Consider the following 16,839-nt stretch of genomic DNA (forward strand, 5'->3'; position numbering starts at 1 on the left):
GACTAGCCAGACCAAAAAATATAACCATTTTCCATGTCAATGTAAATTAGGAACGCCAATGGGGTGTCTCAAAAATGTCTTTGGCCCTATTCTGTTTGATTTTTTTAATTATCAGTGAGCTACTTAAAGGCATATTCTTATCCAATTTTTTATGCCAACAGGGATATATAATACCCTGGACTACAGAATAGGAATCCAAAATCTCACGGTGGAATGAATCAAAAATTTATTTAAAAATAAATGTAATGCTCTACATCTGGGCACCTAGAATCAACTTGGAAACTATAGAATGAGAGAGTCATGATTAGATAAAATTAGCCCAAAAAAGATCTGAGGATTTTATTGTAATACAAGACCAATTTTGGTTGTGACATTGTAGCCCTAAAAAGTTAATATAATCTAACCTAGCGTTAAGAGGCAATCAAATCTGGGACTAGAAAAACAATTGTCCTGTTGCACTTTGCACATTTTAGATCATGTATGTGTAGGGTAAACATCTCAAACATATGGCCCATGAGTCTCATACAACCCATGTCACTTTCAAATACAGCCAGAACCAAATTAAAATGTATTTGGGAAATCCTTTACTAAATAAAAATATATAATAAAATATAAATAATATTAAATTTTAAAATAAATTCAGTATGTGGCTTACAGGGATCCTATCCATGGGTTCAGCGACCCCTATTTCTATCTGAGTTTGACATCCCTCTAGAACATTGGGTTTGGTTCTGCTACATTTTATACTACATTTTATAAAGGGCACTCATAAACTAGAGAATATTAAGAAGGGGGAATCCAGAATGGTGAAGGAATTATAGAATAGATTGAAAGAAATGGAAAAGAGAGAATTTATAAAAGATATAAGAGAGGAAGATGGACTAACATTTCCTCATCGGCTCCAGAACCAAGCAGAAATAAAAGTAAAATGTGGAAAGTTCAGAGTCAATTTTGGCTGTTTGTAAGAAACTTGTCTTAGTATTAGAACTGTCCCAAACTTGGCAGGTAAAGGGCTCACTAGCATTCTTGCAATGGAAGCTTTGTGACCAATTGTGAGATTCTTTTTAAGATATAGGTTGCATAGGTTCCTTCCACTCTAATACTCTATTATTCTATGGAATAAGTGGAGTAATTAGGTGGCATAATGGATGGAGTACCAAACCTGGAGTTGAGAAGACTCATCTTTGCCAGTTCAAATCTAATCTCAGATATTTATCAGTTGTGTGACTCCAGGCATGTCACTTAATTCGACTGGCCCCCATCTGTCAAATGATATGGAGAAGGAAATGAAAAACTACTTCAGTATCTCTGCCAAAGAAAATCCAAATGGGATTATGAAGAGTTGAGTATGACTAAACTATAACAATGAAATAAAATGAAGATAATGATAATTCTCATCATAGAATACTAGAGCTAAATGGGAAAATCAAGCATTATCTAGTCTAATCTGTTCACTTTATGTACAAGAAAAGTGAGGCTCTGGGAAATTAGTCATTTGCTTAATTTTACATAGCTAATAAGTGTAGGGTTGGGTTTAAAATGGGAAAGCCTAATGGTTATAAGGTGAACTATCATTCTCCAAGACATTATGCATGAGATAGAATTTTAGATACTTTATAGCATTTGTTCATGACAGCTTCCTTAAAGTTTTCATAAAAAGCAGAAGTATTATACTACCATGAGGTGGGAGAGGGGCCTATACGTAAATAAGAAAACTAGGTCACAATTTGGACTTCTCCAGTTTACTAGCCTAGGATCCTAGGCATGTCATTTAACAACTATAAGCCTCAGCTGTCTCAACTGTACAACTCAACAAAGGTACAATGGTGATGATACCATTTGTACAACCTATTTCAGAATTAAAAGAAAATACTTTATGGTGATTAAACTCCTATATAAACATAATTATTATTATCATTGCCATTGCTATTATTTTGCTTCAAAAACTGACATAGTCATGTTAATTTCTAAGACATCAACAAATAAGAAAAAATTTATTCTTTCACTTCTTGACTGTGATTCCCTACAATGAGTAATTATATTACTTTCTCTTGGATATGTTCTCATTAACTTGAGATAAATCGATTCTTCTGAATTTCTGAGTCAAATGGGTAGAATTAGTGCAATGGAAAATGAATGTGTTATGCTTCCTGAATTAATCTTCATTATTTTTGTGTACACAGAGGACCAGCCTCCTGTGAGACTGATAAATGGAACTGGAAGATGTTCAGGTCGGGTGGAAATTTACTACCAAGGAACCTGGGGGACAGTGTGTGATGACCACTGGGAGCTAAAGGAAGCAGGTGTGGTGTGCAGGCAGCTCGGCTGTGGAGAGGCTCTTTCTGCCCTCCATGGGGCCCACTTTGGCCCAGGCTCAGGGAAAATTCTCCTGGACAATGTGCAGTGCAGTGGAGATGAAAGTCACCTGGCTCAGTGTTCCCATGATGACTGGTTTATCCACAATTGTGGTCACAGAGAAGATGCCAGTGTCATCTGTTCAGGTGAGTGAATGTTTGCTCATTAAAACCTCAAATCTTCTGCTTCAGAGAAAGACTGCTCAGTTTCCCGCAGTACAATGATTTTTATCAGAGATAATTTATGATAACATGTTTTGAAAGACTAGACTTATGCATTCTTAAAAATTTATGCTTTGGATATTTTCATGCTGTTGTAGTCAAGATAATTGGTTCTTTACTGATTTTCAAATTCTTTTTATCATAAAATCTTCAAGTCCTATTTATCCAAATATCTTGTTATCAATACTCTAAAACAGAGTATGGATAGGAATTGATGTAAATGATTTTATTTACTCTTCCAAAAAAAATCATTTTAAAAAAGTACATATTTCCTACATATTTAATATTTAACAATTCAATAAGCATTTATTACATACTTACTACAGTAAATAATAAAGCAAATTTGAAGTAATATAAAGAATTTAATAAGGCTAGTAAGGAACTTTGTAAAACAAAGGCAGAAAACAGTCCCTGTTCTCAAGGTGATTACATCTTACTGGAGATTTCTTCCTGGTGTACTATTCAAAGCCTAAGTTCTCTATATGCCTTTCATGCAAAGGTACTGGCCTTCAAAAACTACCAAAGGATGGACAACTGCAAATGAGAGCATATTAGGATAATATAATTTCTGATGAGAAGCAATATGAGATAAAGGACAAAGGATTAGCATCAAAGTCATGAAGAACTTCAGAAATGCCTCCCTCTATTACATACTAGATATATGCCTGTGGGCAAGGGCCTTATCCCCTTTGAGATACATTCTTTGAGAATGTAAGTGACAAATTACCAAATTGCATCAGTGAACAGAACTTCTACATTTATATTTTTCTTAGAAAGGAAAGGAAAGAAAAGAAAAAAAGTAACAAAATACTTATTGTCCCTCACTCGTATTCTTCTACCTATATAAAGAACAAAATATTCATCTCTCTTCTTTGGGACGAAGTTCTGCCACTATTATACAAAATTACATTTTTTATTTTGTTGCTTCCATTTATATTAATTTAATCATTGTGTATTTTGCTTTCCTGGATCTGCTTATTTCATTTACAGCATATCAAACTGAATGTCTTCCCATTTACCTCCATTCTATTTGTCTTTTCTTTCTGCATAGAAATACCCCACTACATTTACATTTACAATTTGTTTAACCATTCCTTAATCCATGGACTTCTACTTTCTTTCCAAGTCTTTTCTATTGCAAAAAAAAGTATTTCTGTAAATATTTATGATGAATATGGAGCTTTTGTTGTTCTTATTTAACACTGTGATAGACGCAAATTCTCAGCATCAAACAGTTTGGATATTTTAGTTATTTTCTAAACATAATTCCAGATTGCTTTGCAGAATAGTTGGACAAATTCATAGATCCATCAGAGGAATATCAGTGTATTTTTCTAAATGCCCTTCAACATTGATTATTGCCATTTCTTGTCATTTTTAACCTGTGTTGCTAAATATAAGTGAAATCTCAAAATTATTTTGATTTGTTTTTCTCAGTGATCTAAAGCTCTTTTATATCTTTAATAGTTTGTAAATCTTTTAAGAATTATCTGTTAATATCTTTTAACAATATCTCTATTGGACAATGGTTTTTGGTCTTTTATATTTGTTTTCATTTTATATATATATATATATATATATGTATACACACATATATATTCTCTCTATATATATACATATACATACACGCACACATACATTATATAAAAAATATTAATGCAAAAGGTTTTGTTTCCAAGTTGACCACTTCTCTTTTAAATGGTAATTTTTTTCATGTAAAAGCACTTAAATTTCATGGAATGAAAATTATCTGATTTATCTTTTCTTTCTTGCTTTCTAATCAGATATCAGATGGTCAATTTATAGGCTGAGAAACTGATTCTCCATATAATAACTGAGAGGCAATAAAGTGTGATTACTGAAAAAAACTCACCTAGATAGATTATCAAATTAATACAGATAGTGAGAGAATGCTAAGGGCTTCAGTCATTTCTCTTACTGAGGCAATTGGGATTAAGTGACTTGCCCAGGTCACACTGCTAAGAAGTGTTAAGTGTCTGAGATCAGATTTGAACTCAGGTTCTCCTGACCTTAGAGCTGGTGCTCTATCCACTGCACCACCTAGCTGTCCCTTCAGTCATTTATTTTTACTTCATATTTCATAAAAAACAATAGTGTAACAATGTTTTTCTCTAACAAATAAAAGCAGAATCTTCCTCCTCCTCCTCCTCATCATCATCATCAATGTCACCACTGTCAACATCATCATTACCAGTATCAGCATCATTATCACCTATAAAAATTCCTAATCCATCTGGTAAGTACAAATGTGTCTATGAATTCTAGCCAATACACATTGTTATTTCGATAAAATGTTATTTTTTATGATTTTACATATACTCAGAGGGAAATATTCAAACAAAAACCTAAAATATTCAATCAAATTATACTAACAAACAATAGGATAATTGGCATAGTGGCTTTGTGGGAAGAGAGAAAAGAAGAGATCTCAGAGATATATGGAGACAGAATTAGCATATTCTGACAAATTATTGGATTAGAAGATGATAAAGTATGAAAAATTAAATATGACTCCAAAGTTATGAATTTGGAGTATTGGAAGGATTGATGGACAAAGGGATATTAGGAAGACGTGTGGGTTCCAGGAAAAAGAAAATTCTATTGTAAAGTGTTGAGATTGGGGACATTGAGGTAGAAATGTCCAACAGAAAATTGGTGACACAAGACTTGGATTCATAAAGAAGATATGGATTGGTTGTATAAATTTATGAATCATTTCCATAGAGATGATGAAAGAAAGATGAAATAAATTGGCTTGGAGCCCCCTAGAGTAAATGAAGGCAAATAAAGTGAGAAACATGGATGATGATCCTCCAAAGAAGATAACAAGGTTAGAAAGGAACAATAAGATAGGAAGGAAAAGAACCATGAGAAAGGAATGCCATAAAAACCCTGAGAGGAAGGGAAAATTCAGAAGGAGGATGATTACATCAGGATTAAATACAGCAAGGAGCTGGAGTAGAAAGAGGATATGAAATGGCTCTTAGATTTAGCAAAGATTATTGGTAACCTAGGCTAGACCAACTTCAGCTGAGTGTGCTCAATTCTGTACAACTCTATGACTCCATTTGGGGTTTTCTTGACATTTCACAGAGAGTGTAGTGATAGTTTAAAGATAATTGAGATGAGTTGAGAAGCAATTGTAAACAACCACTTATAGTAGTTGGTCTGTGCTAGAAAGAAATGATACATAGGATAGTTTTAAGGAATAGTTATGACAAAATTGAAGGTTTTTAAAGGATGAGGATGGCCTGGTTATGTTTGGAGGCAGTTAGGAAGAATCAAACAGTCACAAATTAAAAATGAGAGAGAGAAATGATTAAAGAGGCCAGGTGTCAGAAAAAAACAGTAGGGCATGGGATCAGGGTCTTTCTTGATAAGGTAAAAGGATCTCATTTCTTCAACCCTGAGAAGAGAAAATGGGAATTTATGCTGAGGGGATTTGAAGTGTAACTATAGGGGAGAAAAAGGAATTCTCTAAGTAATGCCTCAAGAAGAGGAATTTCAGAATTTTGGATCATGGAACTACAATGATTGTGGTTGATGACAAGATAAATGCTATAGCCACTGCTATTTGTAGTTGAGGTAGAGTGAATGTATTGGGCTTGGGATTTGACCACATTAAGGAATGCAGGATCTTTGGAAATACAACATATATAGTAGAGTGCTCTAAGATGAAGGTGGAAAGGAAGACTTCTGTATTAGAAGGGAAGAGTTCTTTCTATATTAGACACCTTGAAAAAGGCAGGAAAAAGTCCTGGAGATTGGCAGATAATTATCCCTAGGATTTAGATAAGGTGATATAGCTCTATGTCATGGGAAGTGTATTGAGAAATGTGATAGAAAAACAAAAGAAAGCATTAAAATTTATTTTAATTAGGGAAATGAGAGGAATTGGACCTTTTCTCCCAATTAGGATTTTGATTTGATTTTTCTCCCCAGGAATGGTCATCAGGTGACCCAGTGACCAATATATTGAAATATTTGATCTATGTTCTTGCTGATTTTTTAAGGTCTGAAGTATAATCAATTTATTCATCTTCTTTTACAAAGGCATCTCTGTCTGAGGCTCCAATTTGCATATTGATTTGCTCCCTGAGATGGTAGATGATCACCAGAGGATTCTGGTTTTTGGTCAGACACTTTACCAGGTGGTATGGGCCATGTTGGAATCCCCAGGTGATGACTTGTTTGATTATAGTTACTATTAGTGTCATGAACTGATAGTCAATTCCAAGTCTCTTGAGGCCCAGCTCAACGTTCTTTCTACAACAGCAAACCATATTAAACTCAGTGAAAAAACAAGCAGGGGTCACTTCACCTATCAGTATCTCAAGAAAGTTTTTAAGGCAATATGTTTCAGGGAAGATGATGATCTGCATTGGTAAAGAGAGTTCTTCAGAGAGATCTCCTTATCCAAATAAAGTAATAAGTACAATACATTTTTTATCTAAATTTAAAATTTTATCTAATTTATCTAATTTAAAGGAGGTATCTTGAAAATCTAGGAAATGATAAAGACTGAGGGAAAGTAATTATAAATGTTTCATCTTTGGCCATCATACCTTTGCTTTTTTTTAGAAGACATGCCTCTTGTACGACTGGTAAATGGAACAGGAAAATGTTCAGGTCGGGTGGAAATTTACTACCAGGGAATCTGGGGGACAGTGTGTGATGACCACTGGGAGCTAAAGGAAGCAGGTGTGGTGTGCAGGCAACTGGGCTGTGGACAGGCTCTTTCTGCCCTCCGTGGGGCCCACTTTGGCCCAGGCTCAGGAAAAATTCTCTTGGACAATGTGCAGTGCAATGGAGGGGAAAGTCACCTGGCTCAGTGCTCCCATGATGAGTGGTTCAAACACAACTGTGGCCACAAAGAAGATGCCAGTGTCATCTGTACAGGTGAGTGTTCATTGTTTCTCTTAAAATTACAAATCTCATGCTTAATGCACAGAATTCAAACAGTTTTAATGTTATAGATAAGTTTTTAATGACCTGCTCCAGTATTTATTAATATTTTCATCTTTCTGCACTCAACCTGATCCTATATCCCTAAAATATCTTTTACTTGTATATATTTCCAATTGGAATATATTCACATTTTTTTCTATAGAAAAGTCAGTTTATTTATTCAAATGACATTACCATTATTCCAGAAATGGACTTGGGTCAGAATCGATGAGGATTATTTTTGTTGTTATTCCAAGGTAATCATTCTTCCTTTGACTACACTTTTTCTACAAACTTCATATTGAATTCAATTTGAGTATTTGTTAAACACCTATTATGAAAAATGTGGGATACAAAGACAGAAAGAAAACTGTCCCTTCCCTCACAAAAGCTTACATTTGATGGATGGTTCCATTCCAACTATTTCACTTCAAGACATAGAACTTGATATGTTAGATTATTCCATAAATATTGTAGTTTGGGGGGTTTTCCCAAATGCAATAGCAAAAAAGCATTTTTCTTTTATTTCAATTGCCAACTCATTCATTCTAATGCTCTTGACAAGTAAATACAATTGATTTGCAACAATCTATATAATCGTTAGTATTTTCCTAAAGCCCATTCTAGTTTTGCTATGATTCTTTAAGACTAGGGTATATTTATTACTGTAAAGTAGGCTTGTCCCTACTGACATTCTCAAGGAATCACCCCAGTGGTAGGGTAAGAGTATTGACAACCAGCATTAAATAAGTTATGTGCAAGGGACAATGAGAAGCATCAGGGATTTAAATGCAAACAAAAAAAGTCCTTCTCTCTCCACAAGGAGCATACATTCTAATGGGGGGAGTAGAGAGGTAAAAGAAGGTAGGGGAAGAGAGGAGCGTTGGTGGTGAAGTTCAGAGTCAGATGCCTGAAAGGGAGGAAGATGAAGCAAGACAAGCACAGACTCATCCCCAAAAGGGAAACTCCTAAAAGGAACTCACCAGTGAGAAAAGGGAGCCAGCATGGTGGGGGGGAGGTTGAGGGTCTCAAGTGCTATTGGGAAGTCCAGGATAAGAAAGCCATTGAGTGATGGGAGCGACGTTTAGAGAAAGTTAGAAGCTTTATAGTCAGGAAGAGTAATGGGCGTTCAATTCATACCCCTAACAATACTTAGTACCTGTGGGATTCTGATAAAGTCAATCGCTCAGCATCCCCGGCAATTCTCTAAGTAGTTAAATAACAAGGCCGCTAGGTGGCGCCATAGTGCAGCGTGCTGAGTCTGGAGTCGGGAAGATTTGGATTCCCGAGCTCAAAAGTGACCTCAGAGCCTTCCTAGCTGCGTGATCCAGGGCAAGTCACTTAACCCTGCCTGCCTCCGTTTCCACGTCTTTAAAATGGGCTGGAGAAGAAAATGGCAAAACACTCCATTATCTTTGCCAAGAAAACCCCGAATGGGGTTGCAAAGACTCAGAGATTAATGAAAACCAAAGTTAACTAATATGTTTGTTTGGAGGCGGCTTCTCCATCTGAAGGACAATAAATTCTCTTAATTAACCAAAAGTGACAACAATGAAATTATAGGCCTGACTTCTATACCAATGCTATTATATATACACACAAACACACACACATATATACAAGTATATACATATATGTAAATATATATATAAGTATAAGCATATATAATATCAGGGTATTAACAGCTATTGAAAGATTAAAAGCCTCAGTCATTTTCTTTTGCTTTTATTTTATAACAATAAAGTGATGAACAGTTCTTCCTTAACAAACAGAAAGAGAATTCTCTTTGCTTTCATCTTCTGTAGCAGCAGCAGAATTATCACCGTCCTCATCCTCCTTATCTTCGTCATCATCGTCATTATCATCATCATTCCCAGAACCACTTCTATCATCTTCAAAAATACCTAGTCTATCAAGTAAGTTCAACCACGCACCTGAATTCTGGTCAAATTTAAGTTGGGAAATTGAGAGTAAGGAATTTGGATGTATTCAAGTCTAAAGAAACTTGTGATGTCATCAAGTAGTAATGGAAGGAAGGAAGGAAGGAAGGAAGGAAGGAAGGAAGGAAGGAAGGAAGGAAGGAAGGAAGGAAGGAAGGAAGGAAGGAAGGAAGGAAGGAAGGAAGGAAGGAAGGAACGTCATATGTTTTTTGCTTTTATATTGGATTGAGGCCCCATGTTTGGAAAACACTTTCTCCTCTATCTCTCTTATAAAATCCCTAGCTTCCCTCAACACTAAGCGACTACCTTCTACATGAAACTTCTCCTGATCCATCTCTTGCTACTTATCTTCCAGCACCCCAATCTGATTTATATTTTCTGCCTTTATTTATAATTGCTTATATATGTAAATATGTCTCTCCCGAAAGAATAGAAGCTGCTTGGAAAATAAACTCTTATTTTTGTCTTAGCATTCTCAATGCCCAACACACTTCCTAGCACGCAGCAGATGTTTAATTAAATGTTTGTTGATTTTTTTTTTAATTGATTGCTTCAGGTGAGTTTATTGGCGCTGGGCATGAGATCATAGCTTAAGCAATACTTCCATCTATTGGTAGTTTAGGAGACTTACAGGCATGGTGGGAAGTTAAAAATAAAGCAACTTTATATGCTGTTCTTGCAAATCCAAGCCTATTAAGAAACAGCAAACTTTATAATTATCAGTATAATAAAAATAAACCATGTGTAATGAAGGGATGTAAAATATTGAGAGGGAGAATTAAAATTCTTTAAAATAGTCATGTAAATTTTGTTCCAAATATTTATTGTCTTTAAAAATTTTAGGAAATTCTATCTAAACTTTGGATTTTTAATCTAGAGGTCAGCATTTTTCCTCTAGAGGCAGTGGTGGTTAGTGGATAAGGCACTAAAAGACTCAATTCTATGTAACTGCATATACTGTGCCTCAGTCTACTCATCTATAAAGTGAGCACAGTTGTACTCAATGCTTTCCAGTCCCCAAATGTATTATCTTATGATATTAGGAAATAAATCTAAGATGATATTTTTTATATTCAAAAATGAAACTCTTTTTCTTCTGATGATTGCAATAGACTGATAAATCCCACAGTGAAATTCTTAGGCTTTCAATTGAATGATAAAACTTTGTAGCTAAAAGGGCTCTTTGCTCAATGTGCACATGCACGTTCCCACATACACACATACACTTTATGAATAAAAAGTTTAATGCTAGAAGTCTTATTTAATTCAACAAGAGCTTTTAAAGCATCCTCTATGTATCAGGCATGTACCTAGATGATTTTCTCCTCCAGAGTGATAGCCAGGTGGTTGAATGGATAGATGCTAAGAAACTAGTATCTAAAGCCTCCCTAATTTTCGAAGACTAAGGTAAAACTGCTTGATTCATCTTTTCTCATCAGTAGGAGTAATGCTGCCCCAAGTCCCAAAGCGCATTTCTATTAATTACTTTCTGGATTTGGTTGTCAAATTCTGGGCCTTGGCCCGGTAGCCGGTGGTGAGGGATAATTAAGGATAAGTCTACAACAGTGATGATTTGTTTGACTACTGTCTCATAACTCACTGGTGATAGAACCAGTCAATCCCAAGTTTTCTGAGTCTTTGCCCACTTTCCTACTACATTAAACTGCTTTAAACTTAAAAGATAAGACAGAAGTTCCAAGAAGGTGAACATTGCACATTTAATGGACTGACCCTTATTTCTTTACTGTACTTAGACAATCAGCCTTCTGTGAGACTGGCAGATGGGAAAGGAAGATGTTCAGGTCGGGTGGAAGTTTTCTATGAAGGAACCTGGGGGACAGTGTGTGATGACCACTGGGAGCTGAAAGAAGCAGGTGTGGTGTGCAGGCAGCTTGGCTGTGGACGGGCTCTTTCTGCCCTCCATGGGGCCCACTTTGGCCCAGGCAAAGGAAAAATTCTCCTAGACAATGTGCAGTGCAATGGAGGGGAAAGTGACCTGGCTCAGTGCTCCCATGATGAGTGGTTCAAACACAACTGTGGTCACAAAGAAGATGCCAGTGTCATCTGTGCAGGTGAGTGGATATCTTTTCTTTCTCAAGAATAGTCATGTTTCTTCACATGTATTTAGACTCATATTAATGTTAAGTTGAAAAAAGCCTGAAATAGAACCAAACAATGACATCTAGGAGACCTTGATTAAAAAGGATTTGGGAAAGAGAAGGATAAGCTGTGCATTGGAGGTTTTTTTTGCTACAGGCTCCATCTCTGAAGTTGTATAGGAACATGTAAATAGGAGATACCATTTTACTCTCAGTAAACCAATGTTGTTGGGAAACTTTTACCATGTCTTCATTTCTCCACACCAACAGATGATGAAAATTCAGCAAATACTTCACCAGGTAAGACAATAACCTATTGAGTTTATTCCCATTATATAGAATGCCTTTGATTGCCCCTCTATCAAAGAGTCTCATCAACCTGAACCCCAAATTAGGAGACCTTCTTATCTTTCTTTTATGAAGCAGATGAGAAATCCATCTAGGTATCTGTTCTCAGTACCATCTGGGTTCTTTTGCTTTTACTGAAAAGGCAAATAGAAGGAACCTCATTTTAATATTTCAATTAAGAAATGTTAAGAAAGATTTATTGAGAATGCATTGTGTGCATTGGAGGGAAATTCAAAGTGTAAAGAAGACTTGGTTGCCTCCATCCCTTGAGGACAAGGGCCTTTTCACACATAGCATAAAATGAAGAAAATTATATTTTACCACTTGCCATTTCCTTTTTCACTTGCATCAGCTTAGTATATCCTAGGTACAGTATAATCACTTGGCCTTTGATTGCCTCTCTACCAAAGAGTCTCATTAACCTGAACCCCAAATTAGGAGAACTTCTTGTCTTCCTTTTATGAAGCAGATAAGAAATCCATCGAGGGATCTGTTCTCAATATTTCTGACCAAATATCCACAACATGAAAACATTCAAATGCTTTTAGCACAGGATGATGCTTTGTCAGGTTCCATATAATGCAAAGGCAGGTCGTAGGTCACCTAAGAATCTCCAATAATCTTTGATATTTGTCTATGTCAGCCCCATCGTTAGAGTCATCAAGAATTACTATTTTTTCTAGGATATTGATTATAATGTGGTATTAAAAGGACTCACTAAGCGATTGTGGTATATTGAAGAAGACATACAGAAGGGAACACAATATAATTGATGTACTATATCAATGGACTAAAATTATAGGTCATTTCCAGATCCCCTGACAAATCTCTAGCAAGTGAGATAATATTTCTAGAGGACTAGCTATATAAAGCTAGCTATTGTTCATATCACTGAATATCACTTCTCCCATAACTGGGTAACCACCATAATTATAAAATATACAATTATGGTGGTTTCTAGAATTAAATTTTCTTGTTGCTAGCATAATCTATAATGAAAAGAATATTGTTGACTAGCACTACAAACTGCTAAAAAAATTCAAACTTGTTGAATAAAACCCCATAAACATAGTCTATCTTTCAAATTATTTCTAGACTTATGAATCTAAGTCCTTCCCATGGGAATTTTCTGTGATAAACTCTGTATTTCATTGCTTTCCCCCACCCCATAACTCAAAAGTTCTAAAGTTAACTCAGATTTAGATTATCATCATTTAAGTATGTTAACAAAAAATGTTTATTCAGGACCAAAATGAACAGTGAAAGCAACAGGAAGTAGTTCATATTACTAGGAAATATATTGTTATTAACCTTTCCCTCTCAGTGTAGTTTGAATCACTCACAATTCTTCCAGGGAAATCTTGGGGATAGCCTCTCTCCAGATAAATTGAAAAGTATAAAACTTCACTGAAGTAAATTCCCTTGCTTCTATTTGGATTCCAAGCTATCTTGATGTCTTTTTCCCAACAAAAGTATCTCCTCTCTGCTTTGTGGGGCTTATACAAGTTCCAGTATTTCTGTTTTCCTTAAACATTGCCATTGTATCTTGTGTTTTTCTTGCAGTGTGTTAATGGAAGAACCAGTCTGGTGGGTAGAAGGAAGGATTGCTTTAAACTTTAAATGAAAAGTGCTTTCAATATGACCCCTCCTTATTAAAATTAATTCATGCCCTTATTTTTTATATCTTAATTATTTCGGTATATATCTCCCTACATAACCAGCAATCTATCTCTTATAACAAACAAGTTTTTAAGAGAAAAAAAGTTCAATTAAAAGGGGGATAGAGAGTAAGAATAAAGGTATTTCAGCAAATGATACTTTTATTAAGTGTGTACAATATCCCATCCCACTCTGCAAAGAAGAAGAAAGACATATTTTTCTAGCTCTTCTCTGGCACCAAGTATTATTTCTGTTCTATTTGCAAAAGTTGTTGATTGAGGTTAACTTGATTAACTTTTCAAGTAGTTTGATGAAGTACAAAGACCTGGAAGTCTGGACACCTAATTTCAAGCCTCTCTTTTGTCACTAAGTAAATCCAAGACTTTGCGAAAGTCCTTACTCTGCCTCAAAAGAAGAACAGAATCATCTAGAATACTAACTATCTCTTTTAATCATTTATGAATTTATCTATTTAGAGATTGATAGTGTTACTTGTTGATAATAGGTGGTTTTTTTTATTTTACTTTCATTGGCTGTAGCTCATGAGATATCAACTTCTTCATCCATATCCATGGAGCAACCAATAGGTATGAAAATGTGTATTTGTAAACTTATCTTTCCTGTTCTCCATAATTAAATGTATTAAATAAGATATGCCAAATTAACATAAATAGAAGCAGAAGGGGAAGCATAATACTAACCATAATCCTTGATTGCCTCAAAAAAAAAAAGTAACCCATCACAATCCTATTTGAACAAATATCAGAACAACTATGTTTCTGTACTGTCATGGTATTTCTAAGGAGGAAAGAAACTCTAGAAATTCCCATCAAATTTGTTTTTAAATACTCTTATTCATCTGAGTAACTAAACATTCAAACAATCAATAAATATTTTTAAGCATCCACTATATTCCAGGCACTATGTTAAGTGTTGGAGATATAAATAAGAAAACAATTCCAATCCCCCAAGGACCTTACAGTCTAATAGGAGAAGACAATATCTCTTTGGAACTTCTGGAAGGTTCCCAAAAGGAAGCTGAAAATGAGAGGAAGGAGGTAGCCAGAGAAGGTACTCTTGAGGAATAATAGTCCCAAAGTGAGGCCAGATGAGAAATTAGAGATTAAAACAAAGATCTGTCCATTATCAGCATTAGCCCAAACCCTCATCGTGATCATTCCAAGGAATAGGTTTTTATAATAAGAGAATTTACCCTCGTCTACATACTTCTCCTATTGATAGAAGCCTTGAGATCCCCAAAAGCACCTATTTTAAAATACATATTATATTGAGGGGCAGTGTGGTATAATGTCAAGAGAGCTAAACATAGGAATAGGAAGACCTGATTCAAGTATCACCTTAATATTTGTAATTGTATGAGCTGTTTCATCAGTCCATCAAAAAGAAGTTATTAAGCATTTACTATATGCCAGGCACTGTACTAATTGCTGACAAATTGCTTAATCTCTTTGACCATCATTTTTCTTAATGTATAAAGTGATGATAATATGTGCCTGGTAAATACCAGACCATTGTGCTAAGCACTAGAAATACAAAGGGAAAAAAAGCAAAAATAGTCTCTGCCTTCAAGGAACTTATATTTTAATGCAGGAGGGACCTGGGAGGGAAGAGGAGATAGGGGTGTGTGTGTGTGTGTGTGTGTGTGTGTGTGTGTGTGTGTGTAATCAGTTTTCTGGAATTCAACTCCCCTCTCTAGGCAGATGATAGCCAAATCACATAACCAGAGCATATTTCTCTCGTAAGCTCCAATACCACATCTCTCATTGTCTGCTTCACATCTCTATGGGAACAAATCTCGTCTTTGTGCTAAATCCAGCCTTCCTCTCATCTATTTCTGGGGACATCACCATTGTTCCATTCACCCAGATTAGAAATGTAGCAGACATCCTCAGCTCTTCACACTCACTGATCCTCTTAATAATCAATCTATTGCCAAGTCATATTGATTCTGCCTCCCCACCATTCGTCATATTCACATATTTCTTTTTTCTATTTTATTAAAGCTTTTTATTTCCAAAACACACATATGGATAATTTTTCAACATTGACTCTTGTAAAACCTTCTGTTCCAAATTTTCCCTTCTTTTCCCCTATCCCCTTCCCTAACTGGCAGGTAGTCTAATACATGTTAAATATGTTAAAATATACTCACATATTTCTTGACACTCATACTATAACCATCATAGCTTAGAGTCTCATTACCTAAACTATTACTAGAGCCTACTAATTGGTGTTCCTGCACCCATTCTTTTACCTCTCTCTACAATCCATTCTCCACATAGCTGCCAAATTGATATTCCTAAAGCAATGGTCTAACTCTATCAATCCTCAGATTAAGATACATCAATAGCTCTCTTTGCCTCTAAAACAAACTTCTTTGTTTGACATTTAAAGGACTTCACAATATGAGTTCAGCCTATCATGTTTTTTTGTTGGGGAGAAGGAATCATAGTGGGGTATGATCCTTTTCATCCTCAATAAAGAGGCAACTTCTTCTGTCATTTATAGTCTTGGAAAGTTGTGTCAAGGACTAAGGAGGTGAAGACCTAGGGTCTCACAGCTAGTATATGTCTGAGGTTAGAGATAAACCTATTTGCCATATAGCCTCTCTTTCTAAGCTGATTGCTCATTACTCCCCATCATGTATTCCACACTCCCACCTAATAGGCTAACATGCTGTGATATTCTATCTCTTGCTTTTATGCCTTTCTACAAGCTGTCTCCCACATTCACTCCAGAATCCTTTTCTCCCGTAAGCCTCAGTTCACATTCTACCTCCTTCAAAAAGACGTTCCTAATTTCTCTAAATGTTAGTGAAACCTACCACCCCCAAATCACGTTCTATTTATTGGTATAGATCATGTATTTATTCATTAGTGAACATGTTGGATCATTCTTATAAAATTTAAAGTCCTTCAGGATAGGATAGTCTAACTTTGTATTTATATCCCTAACACTTTAGCATAGTTGGTGACTAATGAGTGTGATTAATTATACTTCATTTACAGACTGAACCTCTAAGAACCCTTCTAACAGAGATTCTATGGTTCCAGGTTTTTAGGGAAATTTTTCTTGTTTCCATAAAATTCCTTTATTTTTTTAATCTATGTTTCTTTAATATCTAATAGTATGGCTTTTCTTTGTAGTTGCTGACTCCCCAGAACCTGCAACAGCCATAGGCATGGAGCCTTTGATTCAGTCATCAGGTATGAAATGGACTCTTCTGGG

The 16,839-nt window shown here is 35.4% G+C and overlaps 1 protein-coding gene across 1 annotated transcript in view; it reads left to right on the forward strand.

Annotated features, from left to right (window-relative positions):
• The window catches only part of LOC100929866 (deleted in malignant brain tumors 1 protein-like), a 173,629-nt gene that overhangs the window by 20,266 nt on the left and 136,524 nt on the right, over positions 1–16,839 (forward strand). The window contains 6 exon segments of the mRNA XM_031949362.1: positions 2,184–2,501; positions 4,723–4,833; positions 7,179–7,496; positions 9,317–9,460; positions 11,239–11,556; positions 16,758–16,817. Of these exon segments, the coding sequence (XP_031805222.1) occupies positions 2,184–2,501; positions 4,723–4,833; positions 7,179–7,496; positions 9,317–9,460; positions 11,239–11,556; positions 16,758–16,817 (1,269 nt within the window).

The sequence above is a fragment of the Sarcophilus harrisii genome, chromosome 2 (genome assembly GCF_902635505.1).
Source record: "Sarcophilus harrisii chromosome 2, mSarHar1.11, whole genome shotgun sequence".
In the NCBI taxonomy this organism is placed as follows: domain Eukaryota; kingdom Metazoa; phylum Chordata; class Mammalia; order Dasyuromorphia; family Dasyuridae; genus Sarcophilus; species Sarcophilus harrisii.